General features: G+C 48.4%; 1 protein-coding gene across 1 annotated transcript in view; it reads right to left on the bottom strand.

Moving 5' to 3' along the window:
* notch3 (notch receptor 3) overlaps positions 1-13,428 on the bottom strand; it is a 182,123-nt gene that overhangs the window by 152,468 nt on the left and 16,227 nt on the right. The window contains exon 2 of the mRNA XM_070867215.1: positions 12,466-12,547. Coding sequence (XP_070723316.1) covers positions 12,466-12,547 — 82 coding nt within the window. The remainder of the gene's footprint in view (positions 1-12,465; positions 12,548-13,428) is intronic.

The following is a 13,428-nucleotide window of genomic DNA, read 5'->3' as shown; positions in this document are numbered from 1 at the left end:
GGTAGTGTCTTGTGAATGTTTTGTGATTTTTTTTTTGCTTTTTGCAATTTTTTTTGGTGCTTTCCCTCCTCCCAAACAGCGGTAATTGGCCTCGGACTAAAGTTGGCAAGGACCACAGTTTCTGCCGCGAATCCTCGTGCAACGCCGATTTTTACCGCTGAGCGCATTTACGAAACTTAGACCTTTAAAAAATGGTGGTGAGATTAGCGGTATTTTTGGTGAAAAATGGCAAAAAAAATATCGCCATCACCAAAAGACGAATTTCTAGCCCCGACAGTGAGTTTATCCCATGGGAAGAGGAGTCATATCAATCAGTTGGTCAATCATTCAATGGAGCAATCAATTTTAGATGGAACATAGTAACCAGAATGCATTCCCCTCGTAGGAGAATCGAGAACTAGGGGGCTTAGTCTCAGAATAAGGAGTTGCCCATTTAAGACAGAGATGAGGAGAAATTTCTTCTCTCAGATGGTCGTGAATCTTTGGAATTCTCTACCCCAGAGAGCTGTGGAGGTTAGGTCATTGAATATATTCAAGGCGAAGATAGACAGATTCTTGAATAATAGGGGAGTCAAGAGTTATGGGGAGCGGGCAGGGAAGTGGAGTTGAGGCCAAAATCAGATCAGCCATGATCTCATTGAATGGCGGAGCAGGGTCGAGGGGCCGTATGGCCTACTCCTGCTCCTATTTCTTATGTTCTTAACCAGATTATATTGTATACATAAAAACACCAAGTGCTTCCAGTAAGTTCCAAACATACCCTTCCGCCCTGCCACCCTTCCATTTCCTCCCCTCGAAAACATGCTGGCTCATGGATCCAGGCAGATTACGCGACATCACTGGACATTCACACACATGTACTTTCCAGCAAGGACTCACTCAGTCGCAGTCAGCGGTGAGAGCCTTGGCAGAACTTGCTCTTCTTAGGGTTAGGGTTAGGGCACAATCCTGCTGAACTCATCACACACCAGTTGGCTCTCAGTTGGGGTAACATAGGGCTGATATAAATGACCAAAGCAGTTCTGGATTATGGAGATGCGTGGAGGCTGGGGGAGGGGGGGAAAATTTGCGATTCCTGCTCGCGATACAGTGACAGCTGCTACAAAGTGCAAGCTCCAATGAGGGCGGGATCAGCGGGGATGACACTGAGTCGAAAAGATGGTCCACACTCTGGGCTCACACAGGAAGGAGTGCCACCTGTATAAGGAACTGGAGGGCGCCCAATGTCCATAGAACCATGACCCAGGGAGAATCTCTGCCTTCAGTGCCAGACTATGTAATGATGCCTTGTGTCACAAAGCACTCTGCCCCAACATGCACAATACTATCATGTCACATTGTATGACAGTGCCCCGCGTCACATTGTGTTAGTGCCCTGCGTCATCTGGTATGACTGCCCCGTGCCACCTGGTATGACAGTGCCCCGTGCCACTATTAGAGCTCCTTGCTTTTAAATAAAAGTTAATGGGTCTAAAATTGCCCCGTACTGGTTTTGGGGCGCATAATTTGAATTATATGAAAGTTTAGTCCGAATTGGCCTCTTAAGAGGCAAATAAATGCGTTGCGGTACCCAGGCGTTCGCAGGGCGTGACTCTCAGTGTGGCGCTGACATGCAGCATCACGGTGACGTGTCACAACGATGTGTCACAACATCCCTCCCCTTCTTTTAAAGGGGAGGGCCACTGCGAACTCTGTAGCCACTCGAGTGGCGCCCACAGGGCCACCAGGGAGAGTGTGGGCCAGGCCAGCGGCCCGACACCCAGGAGGGGGCACCGGTCTGCATGTTGGCGGCCCGGCCACACCAGCAGCCGCCATTGTCGAGCCGACCGAAAAGTGAGCCGACAGGAAAAAGATGGCGGCCATGGAGCTAGCACCTCCCCTCTTAAGGGTGGCCGGGGCACCACAGCTTCTCGGCATCGCCCCACTCCAACCTCGCATCCCGCGCAAACCACTTTTCGCTGGCGGAGCGCCGGGAGCAAATATCCGGGGGAGTGCTCTGGCCACCGCGCCCAGGCGGAAACCCTTTAGCGCCCCGTTAGCACGGGCCTTTCCCAAAGGGGCAACTTCGGCATCAATATGTTAAAGCACCTTTATACTTCAGAAAGGAGATTTTGAAAGGTATTTTAAGTTTTGATTAGGTATTGATATATTACAATCGTGCTCATCCCTCTTATTAAAAACGTTAACCCATACTGATTCCCTCTGGCACTCGCGCTCTCTCTCTCTAATGCTTGCAGATACAGAGTTACGCAGACACATCCTCAGCTCTTTCATCAGACGGGCGAGTCACCCAGTGTCTGGTTGCTTTGCCGTAGCAATCAATCAGAGAGCACTAACTTGGGTGACACAGAGTGGTTAGTCCAGTTAGAGCCCAACAAACACACTGGCGCAGTCCTGCCGAGGAGCCTGGGGCCTTCTCTTGGCAACAAAGGAAAAGAAACAACATTTGCCTTTTAAAAGTGGCTTTGCCACATGGGGTAACGTGCATTATAAAAGTTATGGAGTGCTGTTAAACCCCGGAGTTTAAAACAGCGACCGTCTGCAGGCAAGGGAGTCAGTGGAGGGGGAGGGGAGAGGACTGTTTCAGTATTATATTTTTGTGGTGCAGACTAAAACCCTGATTTGCATGTTCTGTTGTTAGTGCTGACCTCCATTCTGCTCTGCTGGTCCCGGACAATGGCCGAGCCAGCTTCCAGTGGCTGTGTGAATACCAGAGGCCAACGCCCTCCACCATCTGTAAACACCAGGCACGGTTTGAGACTGAGCAGCACTCTTGGAGCGATGAACTTCTCCCACGCGGCCAGCTCCCAACATAAGTTTTGATAAATAACGAGCTTTGAGGTAATGGAAAGATTTTGCATTTCTCTAGCACTTTTCGCGACCTCCGGGTGTCTCAAAGCACTTTACAGCCAAAGCAAGCGCTCTACCCGGAACTCCTTCACGGCAAACGAGCTAAAGGTGGGCAAAGGAAACGTTACAGGGACACCCTCAAAGCCTCCCTGATAAAGTGCGACATCCCCACCGACACCTGGGAGTCCCTGGCCAAAGACCGCCCTAAGTGGAGGAAGTGCATCCGGGAGGGCGCTGAGCACCTCGAGTCTCATCGTCAAGAGCATGCAGAAACCAAGCGCAGGCAGCAGAAGGAGCGTGCGGCAAACCAGTCCCACCCTCCCTTTCCTCCAACGACTATCTGTCCCACCTGTGACAGGGACTGTGGTTCCCGTATTGGACTGTTCAGCCACCTAAGGACTCATTTTAAGAGTGGAAGCAAATCTTCCTTGATTCCGAGGGACTGCCTATGATGATGATGACAGCCAATGAAGTACTTTTGAAGTGTAGTCACTGTTGTAATGTGGGAAACGCGGCAGTCAATTTGTTCACAGCAAGCTCCCACACACAGCAATGTGATAATGACCAGATAATCTGTCTTTAGTGATGTTGGTTGAGGGATAAATATTGGCCCCAGAACAATGGGGAGTACTCTCCTGCTCTTCTTCGAAATAGCGCCTTGGGATCTTTTAACGTTTACCTGAGAGAGCAGACGGGGCCTCGGTTTAACATCTCATCCAAAAGACGTATAAACTTTAGACATTAGCTACTGGACACTGAACCTTTCACCAGAATTAGGTGAGGATTGGCCAAATCTCACTCTAGCTGTTTGATACTAGGGCCAGTTAGCCATCAGTAGTGTCTCTCAAGGATGGTGTATTACAGTATACTGTAAGTGCTTTACAGCCAGTAAAGTACTTTTGAAGTGTAGTCACTGTTTTAATATAGGAAATCCAGTAACATCATGGGCCACCCCGATCTGTGAGAGAACACCATCGCAGGTCGGGGCTATAAATAGAGCTGGAGGCCCGGGCCTGTGTGAGAACACCATCGCAGGTCGGGGCTATAAATAGAGCTGGAGGCCCGGGCCTGTTTGAGAACACCATCGCAGGTCGGGGCTATAAATAGAGCTGGAGGTCCGGGCCTGTGAGAGAACACCATCGCAGGTCGGGGCTATAAATAGAGCTGGAGGCCCGGGCCTGTGTGAGAACACCATCGCAGGTCGGGGCTATAAAAAGAGCTGGAGGCCCGGGCCTGTGAGAGAACACCATCACAGGTCGGGGCTATAAATAGAGCTGGAGGCCCGGGCCTGTGAGAACAGCATTGCAGGTCGGGGCTATAAATAGAGCTGGAGGCCCGGGCCTGTTTGAGAACACCATCGCAGTTCGGGGCTATAAAAAGAGCTGGAGCCACTGTAGCTTCCAGCGCGAGCCGACACAAACGTGCGATGGCTTCGCGGTGGGTAACTGGTGACATCATCAAGACCCAGGTCGCCGTTTGGAGCGTGGGCAGGAACATCGGCAGGGCCCTGGTACAGCAGAGGAGCGGGATGGTCGTGGCGGACTTGCGACGAGTGATAGGGACGGAGGAGTGGTGAGGGATCGTGGCTGGGATGTGGTGGGTGGTCGTGACGGAGGCTCGGCGAATGTTTGGTGCGGAGGTGCGGCAGGAGATCATGGCGGAGGTGCGGCGAGTGTTTTTGTGGTGGAGGAGCGAGCGGCGAGAGATCGTGGCGGATGTGCAGCGAATGAGGGTACGGGGCCCAGAAGAGGCGAGGGCCCAGGGGCAACACGGGCCCAGCCCACACTGTGCGATATGTGCGCGCACTGGGTCCGTGCAGCAGAGCAGGTCTCCAGTCGTCCTGGTTAATCCTTGCCACTGGACCAAGACCTAGCTCTGTCAAGCCCATGTGGTGGCTGGTGTGCAACGGCCACCAAATGTTAAAAAAATCCACGCACAGACATCTTCCACCCCCTCAATTGGTGTTCAGGGTCCTTCATTGAAACATCTGTGAACTCATGTGGAAGCAAGCCATCCTCGTTCGAGGGACCGCCTGTGATGGTGATCCAGCACAAGCACGACGAGCCGAATGGCCTCCTTCTATGCTGTGTGATTCTATGATTCAGGCGAGCTGTAGATGTGATCATTCATTCTGTCACCCTCCTTGCTTCTGGTTGTTCAGGCTCTTGGCATCGAACATCATTTAATTTTTTTTTAATCAAGTTTATTTTTTGTAAGGTTACAACAGCAATCTGCATTTGTATAGCGCCTTTAACGCAGTAAAACGTCCCGAGGTGCTTCACAGGAGCGTAATCAAACCAAATTTGATATCGAGCCACACAAGGAGAAATTAGGACAGGTGACTGAACGCTTGATCAAAGAGGCAGGTTTTAAGGAGCGTTGTAAAGGAGGAGAGGAAGGTAGAGAGCTTTAGGTAGGGAACTCCAGAGCTTAGGACCCAGGTAGCTGAAGGCATGGCTGCCAATGGTAGAGTGAAGGAAGTGAGGGATGCATAAGAGGCCTCTTTTTTATTTCATCCCAACACGATGATCTGTGATTCCCCCAAGCAGGAGAGCTTACTCTATGAGCACTGCCAACGTACTGCGGTGGTGGGATAGTTCGTCTTTGCCCCCCTCCAACTTATCTTCGCTCATCGTAGTACGCGGACAGTGACCACACCGAGCCCAAATATCCAGGGATGCAAGGACCTGAAGCCAAGCAGTTGCTGGACAGGGCAGCGATGGCCACATTTGAGCATGGCTGTGTATCTCTATCTGCTAGTCAGCTTATTGAGGGCTGTGGCTCTTTGCTTTAGAAAAGAGAAGACTAATGGAGGTCTTTAAAATTATGGAGGGGGTCGCTATGGTAGACAGAGAGAAAATGTTTTCCCTTGTGGGGAATCAAAAACTTGGGCCTCTCAATATAAGATCGTCACTAATAATCCCAATGGGGAATTCAGGAGAAACTTCTTTACCCAGAGAGTGGTGAGAATGTGGAACTCGCTGCCAAATGGACTAGTTGAGGTGAATAGTATAGATGCCTTTAAGGGGAAGCTAAATAAGCACATGAGGGAAAGAAGAAAGATTTTGATTTATATAGCACCTTTCACGACCACTGGACGTCCCAAAGCGCTTTACAGCCAATGAAGTACTTTTTTGGAGTGTTGCCACTGTTGTAATGTGGGAAAGGAAGGAATAGAAGGATGTGCTGAGATGAACAAGGGTGGGAGGAGGCTCGTGTGGAGCATAAACACCGGCACGGAGCCGTTGGGCCAAATGGTCTGTTTCTGTGCTGTACATTCTGGTCATTCTATTGCGATAACATCCACTCAAGGCCTTTGCACATACCCACTCATGGAGCCCCTCCACATGCACTGTGCTTGCAAACTATTTGCACTCCCGGCTTTATTCCATCCACCTGCCCCAGAAATTCCATCACAGAACCAGAACAGATGGATTTCACCTGCTCCGCATACCTGTCAATTTATCTGAACGCAGGATTCAAAACACACTCAGGTTCAGGTCTCCTAATCAGGTGCGAGGATCTTAGGCCTTTCATGCCTCTCCATAACACAGTTTCACAAACACTGCCAAGCCCACAGTGTCTTTGATCTTATCGTCAGGGATTACACTACACAGCAATGTGGATTGCACTTTGTTAAAAATGCTTAAAAGCTGTTAGGAAGGATGGTTTATTAAGGTTATGCTGAACCAATGAGGCTAGAGAGAGAGGCCACAGATTCTCACCGACTCATTGTGGTAAAAGGCCCACATCACTTGTGTACAGAAAGCTATCTGTACATGCGGAATGTTGGTACTACGGGTATTGTTACAGTTTACTTGTTGTAAACACGATTTTCACAAGGGATAGGGGCGGTCGACCCCGTGAGAATGTCGGAGATACTGAGTGCTTGTCAGCATTATAGCTTTATAGCCAAGATCAGATCTGGGACGCTGAGAGAAATCATCTTTCGTGACCTCAGGACGTCAACATTTGACACCGAGCCACATATAGAGATATTAATACAGGTGAGCAAAAGTTTGGTCAAAGAGGTAGGTTGTAAGAAAGACAGACAGACTTGCATTTACATAGCGCCTTTCATGACCACCGGACGTCTCAAAGCACTTTACAGCCAATTAGGTACTTTTTGGAGTGTAGTCACTGTTGTAATGTGGGAAACGCAGCAGCTAACTTGCGCACAGCAAGCTCCCACACACAGCAATGTGATAATGACCAGATATGTTGACTGAGGAATAAATATTAGCGAGGACACCAGGGATAACTCCCCTGCTCTTCTTCGAAATAGTGCCATGGGATCTTTATGTCCACCTGAGAGAGCAGACGGGACCTTGGTTTAACGTTTCATCCGAAAGACAGCACCTCTGCCAGTGCAGCACTCCCTCAGTACCGCCCCTCCGACAGTGCGCCGCTCCCTCAGTACCGCCCCTCCGACAGCGCGCCGCTCCCTCAGTACCGCCCCTCCGACAGCGCGGCGCTCCCTCAGTACCGCCCCTCCGACAGCGCGGCGCTCCCTCAGTACCGCCCCTCCGACAGCGCGGCGCTCCCTCAGTACCGCCCCTCCGACAGCGCGCCGCTCCCTCAGTACTGCCCCTCCGACATTGCGGCGCTCCCTCAGTACTGCCCCTCTGACAGCGCGGCGCTCCCTCAGTACCGCCCCTCTGACAGTGCGGCTCTCCCTCAGCGCTGCACTGGAGTGTCAGCCTAGATTTATGTGCTCAAGTCTCTGGAGTGGGACTTGAACCCACAACCTCCTGACTCAGAGGCGAGTGTGCTGCCCACTGAGCCACGGCTGACACGGTAAGGTGCGTCTAAAAGCAGGAGAGGTGGAGAGGTTTAAGGAGGGGATTCCAGAGTTTAGGGTCTCGGCAGCCGGAGGCACAGCCGCCGATGGTGAGGCATCACTTCCACAAGTACCATGAATGCTGCGACTCTCATTGAACTGAAGCTCATTGAGCATAACACAAGGGATTGAATGTGTGTCTGGATGTGAGCTCAATTTTGCCAATCTGCCAGCAACGTATCTCAAGTCCGACACTATGAAGCACCAGATCTCCTCGGGTTTCTGGCACCTCACGACGTTAGCGTCATTGTGCTGTTTTCTCACTGAAATGTTGGAATGTGTCAAATTCTGAGGTCTCCCACCCCTTTCTCCACCTTTCTTATTATTTAACATGTTTCTTGATGCCAAACCCACAACAGTCTCGTAAAGAGGAGCAGTTGTGAACGTTAAGAGACTTCAGCTGGAAGGAGTCAGTAGCCCCCCACCCCCAGTGCACCGGATGACCAGTTAGACTCCTGTCCTGTCTCCGATACCTTCCACTACAATCACACGCCGGTAGCTCCTACCCAGATGACAGTGCGCTTTATATTTATGTAGTGGGACAGATGTCCGGACACCGGGGAAAGTGACAGCAGACACTTCTGACAAACCCCACTCCTGGAACATCACTTTTACACTGTCTGTTAAAATGCTGGCAGGTTTTGAACAGTGCGCCAGTGACAGGCGGCTCGAATGTTCACATTTGCAGGAGGACCGTATGAAATGGTCAGTTTGCATGCTAGTTTCCCACTGGCATTTGCAGCTCTGCAAAGGTTTTTCATTGCCAACTTTATCCCAGAGTTTTACCCTTTCTTTCCCAGGGTCAAATAGGCAATTGGCAAAGAAAGACTTGCATTTATGTAGCGCCTTTCGCGACCACCAGACATCTCAAAGCGCTTTACAGCCAATGAAGTACTTTTCGAGTGTAGTCACTGTTGTAATATGGGAAACGCGGCAGACAATTTGCGCACAGCAAGCTCCCACAAACAGCAATGTGATAATGACCCGACGATCTGTTTTTGTTATGTTGATTGAGGGATAAATATTGGGCCAGGACTCCGGGGATAACTCCCCTGCTCTGCTTTGAAATAGTGCCTTAGGATCTTTTACATCCACCCGAGAGGGCAGACGGAGCCTTGGTTTAACGTCTCATCCGAAAAGACAGCACCTCCAACAGTGCGGCGCTCCCTCAGCACTGCACTGGGAGTGTCAACCTTGATTGATGTTCACAAGACCCTGGAGTGGGACTTGAACCCATAATCTTCTGACTCAAAGGCAAGTGTGCTACCCACTGAGCCACAGCTAACACTCAAGAATTGTAAAGGCTTGCCTTCAGCTAATAGTGTGTCGCAGCATTCACTCAATGCACTGGATACTATCAAGTATTCCGATAATACTCTCTGGAGTTTAGAGCAATGAAAGGTGATCTCATTGAAACATATAAATTTCTTAAGGGCCTTGACAAGATAGATGCTGAGAGGATGTTTCCCCCAGGCTGGGGAGTCTAGAACCAGGGGGCATAGTCTCAGGATAAGGGGTCAGCCATTTAGGACTGAGATGAGGAAGAATTTCTTCACTCAGAGGGTTGTGAATCATTGGAATTCTCTACCCCAGAGGGCTGTGGGTCATTGACTATATTCAAGGCTGAGATAGATTGATTTTTGGATTCGAGGGGAATCAAGGGATATGGGGATCGGGCAGGAAAGTGGAGTTGAGGTCGAAGATCAGCTGTGACCTTAATGAATGGCGAAGCAGGCTCGAGGGGCAGAGGACCTACTCCTGCTCCTATTTGTTATGTTCTTATGCAATACAGTGTGTCTCAATATTCATTCAATGCACTTGATGCTGTCAAACGTTCCCATAATACAGTGTGTCTCAGTATTCACTTAATGTCACACAACACGGCATGTCTTACATTTGCACTCTCACACATTACTGAATAAAGAGGATTTCCTGCTGCGTGGAGAAGATTCTACACAGATACTGAAATTGAAATTTGGCCAAAAAAAGTTTTTAAAACCATTAATCTTTTAACGCCAGCCATCTATGAAATCCCGAGGGTCAGATTTAACGGCTATTCATAGTCAATGAGCGGAAAATCTAGCTTACACCAGTCGTCTAACCGTGATCATGGATTCCACCCCATGGGCCTCCCTCCAGCTCAGCAGGACCTATCCCAATATCGAGGCTACTGAATCTTTTGAAGTGTCTGTCACTGTTGATGAAACCAGAGCGAGACGACATCTGCTGCACCTACAGAGTGGCGACCGTTTCAGCTTTTAATTCTGTTTTTGTTGAATTGACACACATTTTTCATTATTCTTGGTTGAAAGATTACTGGTGTCAAAATCACAAACCCTGGCCATTCCACTATTGATGCAAACTTGAATCAGACAGCTTCTTTAAACTCTGAGCTCAAACAACACCGTCCAACTACTTGCTGTCCAGAACAGCGGAAGCTAATTCCTGCCATTGTCCAGACAAAGACAAACTGCTACTAAATAGTCTGCTTTGCTCCTGAAATCAGTGATGGTTCAGTGACCTAAACTTCGTTAACTTAACAGGATTGCATGGCCTCCTGGCAGTCACTGCACAGGGGATAAAGATCCTGGACTGGCCAGGAAGAATCTTGGCCGGACAACCGCCATGTTAGGCTCGCTGGGGTACCTCTTGGTCGCAGAATAAAGACTTGCATTATATCGCACCTTCTGCGACCTCAGGCCAGCCCAAAATGCTTTACAACAACTTACATTTAGATAGTTCCTTTAACATACTGAAACATCACAAGGTGCTTCACAGAAGCAATTTCAGACATGTTATAACCAATGAAGTACTTTTAGAAATGTAGTCACTGTTGTAATGTAGCAAACATAAGAATTAGGAGCAGGAGTCGGCCATTCGGCCCCTCGAGCCTGCTCCGCCATTCAATGAGATCATGGCTGATCTTCGACCTCAACTCCACTTTCCTGCACGGTCCCCATATCCCTTGATTCCCTTAATATCCAAAAATCTATCGATCTCTGTCTTGAATATACTCAACGACTGAGCCTCCACAGCCCTCTGGGGCAGAGAATTCCAAAGATTCACCACCCTCTGAGTGAAGGCATTTCTCCACATCTCAGTCCTAAATGGTCGACCCCTTATCCTGAGACTGTGTGACCCCTGGCTCTAGACTCCCCAGCCCGGGGGAAACATCCTCCCTGCATCTACCCTGTCAAGCCCTGCAAGAACTTTGTACGTTTCAATGAGATCACCTCTCATTCTTCTAAACTCCAGAGAATATAGGCCCAGTCTACTCAACCTCTCCTCATAGGAGAATCCCCCCATCCCAGGAATCAGTCTGGTGAACCTTCGTTGCACTCTCTCTATGGCAAGTATATCCTTCTTTAGGTAAGGAGACCAAAACACAGCAGTCATGTACGTATATAACTTCCCCTTAAATGCATCGATACTATTCGCATCAACCATTCCTCGTGGTAGTGAGTTCCACATTCTCAACCCTCTCTGGGTAAAGTCGTTTTTCCTGAATTCCCCACTGGATTGATCAGTGAATATCGTTTATCGATGGTCCCTAGTTTTGGACTCGCCAACAAGTGGATGCAGTGGCGCTATACATGCCACCACAGATCAACACAAATCAGAAATCGGAACCTCGGCACCTGCCTGATCTTCATGGCTCGGTTCCTCACTGGATATTACAGTCACCCACAGGACCATCATAGCAGTAGTGAAGACATCTTTTAAACAGGTGCATCTACATAGCTGTGATGTGCAGATGGCTGAAAATAATAACTACATCCCTGTTAAGAACATAAGAAATAGAAACAGGAGTAGTCCCTATGGCCCTTCAAGCCTACTCCGACATTCAATAAGATCATGGCTGATCATCGACCTCAACTCCACTTTCCCACCCGATTCCCATATCCCTTGATTCCCCTAGACTCCAAAAATCTATCTATCTCAGCCTTGAATATATTCAGAGACTCTCCCTCCACAGCCCTCTGGGGCAGAGAATTCCAAAGATTCACCACCCTCAGTGAAAAAATTCCTCCTTATCTCTGTCTAAAACGGCCAACCCCTTATCCTGAGACTGTGACCCCTGGTTCTAGACATTCCAGCCCGGGGGAAACATCCTCCCTGTCAATCCCCTTCAGAATCTTGCACGTTTCATTGAGATCACCTCTCATTCTTCTAAACTCCAGAGCGTAACGGCCCATTCTACACAATCTCGCATCATAAGACAACCCTCTTATCCCAGGAATCAATCTGGTGAACCTTCGTTGCATCGCCTCCAAGACAAGTATATCCTGCCTTAGATAAGGAGACCCAAACTGTGCACAGTACTCCAGGTGTGGTCTAACCAAGGCACTGTATATATATTCTCCTCAAACAATACTTTAAAAAAATCTACTACTACTATAAAATCTACTACTACTATAAAAAATGTGGGGGCAGGGGGATTCTTCATGGTTTTGAACTGTAATCTTATCAGTTGGCAGCCATGTAAAGCCTGGGATTATTTGGCACATCACTCGATACGAATGGAAATCGCTCTGTCTGACTGTATAGGGCTATTGCTTCCACTTGTTAATGATTTCAAAACTAGGTACCATAAATATAAGATCCAATAAAGTGTTCAGGAGAACATTCTTTCCCACGCGTCGACAGAACGGCTCGGAGGGGAGAGAGCTCGTGAATCGCCGTGGTGGGAACGGTGCCACAGGGCTGCACAACGACAAGACAGCAGTTATAATCCACGCACATCTACTAGAATCCAAGTCAACAGAGCAACTTACAGACAAGATGCATCTCCATGCGGGCTCCTGATGCATCGTCCACTATTCTCACAAGGACGGTGGCTGTCCCGGCACTGCAGAGCTGTGAGGGAAAGAAAGCAAAGGTTCATTGATGGGAGGTTTTTTTTTAAATCGAAAGAACGTGCGAACAAATGTACAAAGGAAAGATGTCCCAAAAGCGCTTTACAGCCAATGAAGTACTTTTTGGAAGTGCAGTCCTTGTTGTAATATAGGAAACATGGCAGCCAATTTGCGCACAACAAGCTTCCACAAACTGCAATGTGATAATGACCAGATAATCGCTGTTTTTTTTTTAAAGTGATGTTGATTGAGGGATAAATATATTGGCCAGTACACAGGGGAGGATTTCTTCGAATAGTGCCGTGGGATTTTTTATGTTCACCTGTTCGTTTGTCTGAATAAATAACAATATTTCATGCTAAAATGTAAACGCCGTTTTCGTGATGAATGTACAAGATCAAAATTGATATTTTTAAAACACATTTATTACCCATATTAATTAAAGGTCAATTGAGTGTCAAGATGTGTGGATCACAAGCTGTGCTCAATAGCTTTTATTCAAATTTCTAGAAAAAAAATGACCTCAGAGGTAACCTTGGCAATTCTAAGACTGCAAAATAGAGAGACAGTCACAGAGAGAGAGAGAGAAATGTAACATGAGGAGAGAAAGAAGTAAAAGCAGATAGATAAAGAAAGACTTGGATTTATATCGCGCCTTTCACGACCACCGGACGTCCCAAAGCACTTTACAGCCAATGAAGTAATTTTGGAGTGTAGTCACTGTTGTAATGTGGGAAACGCAGCAGCCAATTTCTGTACTGCAAGCTCCCACACACAGCAATGTGATAATGACCAGATAATCTGTTTTTTGTTATGTTGATTGAGGCATAAATATTGGCCAGGACACCACTGCTCTTCTTCGGAATAGTGCTGTGGGATCTT

Source organism: Pristiophorus japonicus, chromosome 24, assembly GCF_044704955.1.
Source record: "Pristiophorus japonicus isolate sPriJap1 chromosome 24, sPriJap1.hap1, whole genome shotgun sequence".
In the NCBI taxonomy this organism is placed as follows: domain Eukaryota; kingdom Metazoa; phylum Chordata; class Chondrichthyes; family Pristiophoridae; genus Pristiophorus; species Pristiophorus japonicus.
The sequence above is the reverse complement of the archived record's forward strand: the minus strand, read 5'-3'. Positions and strand labels throughout refer to the sequence as shown.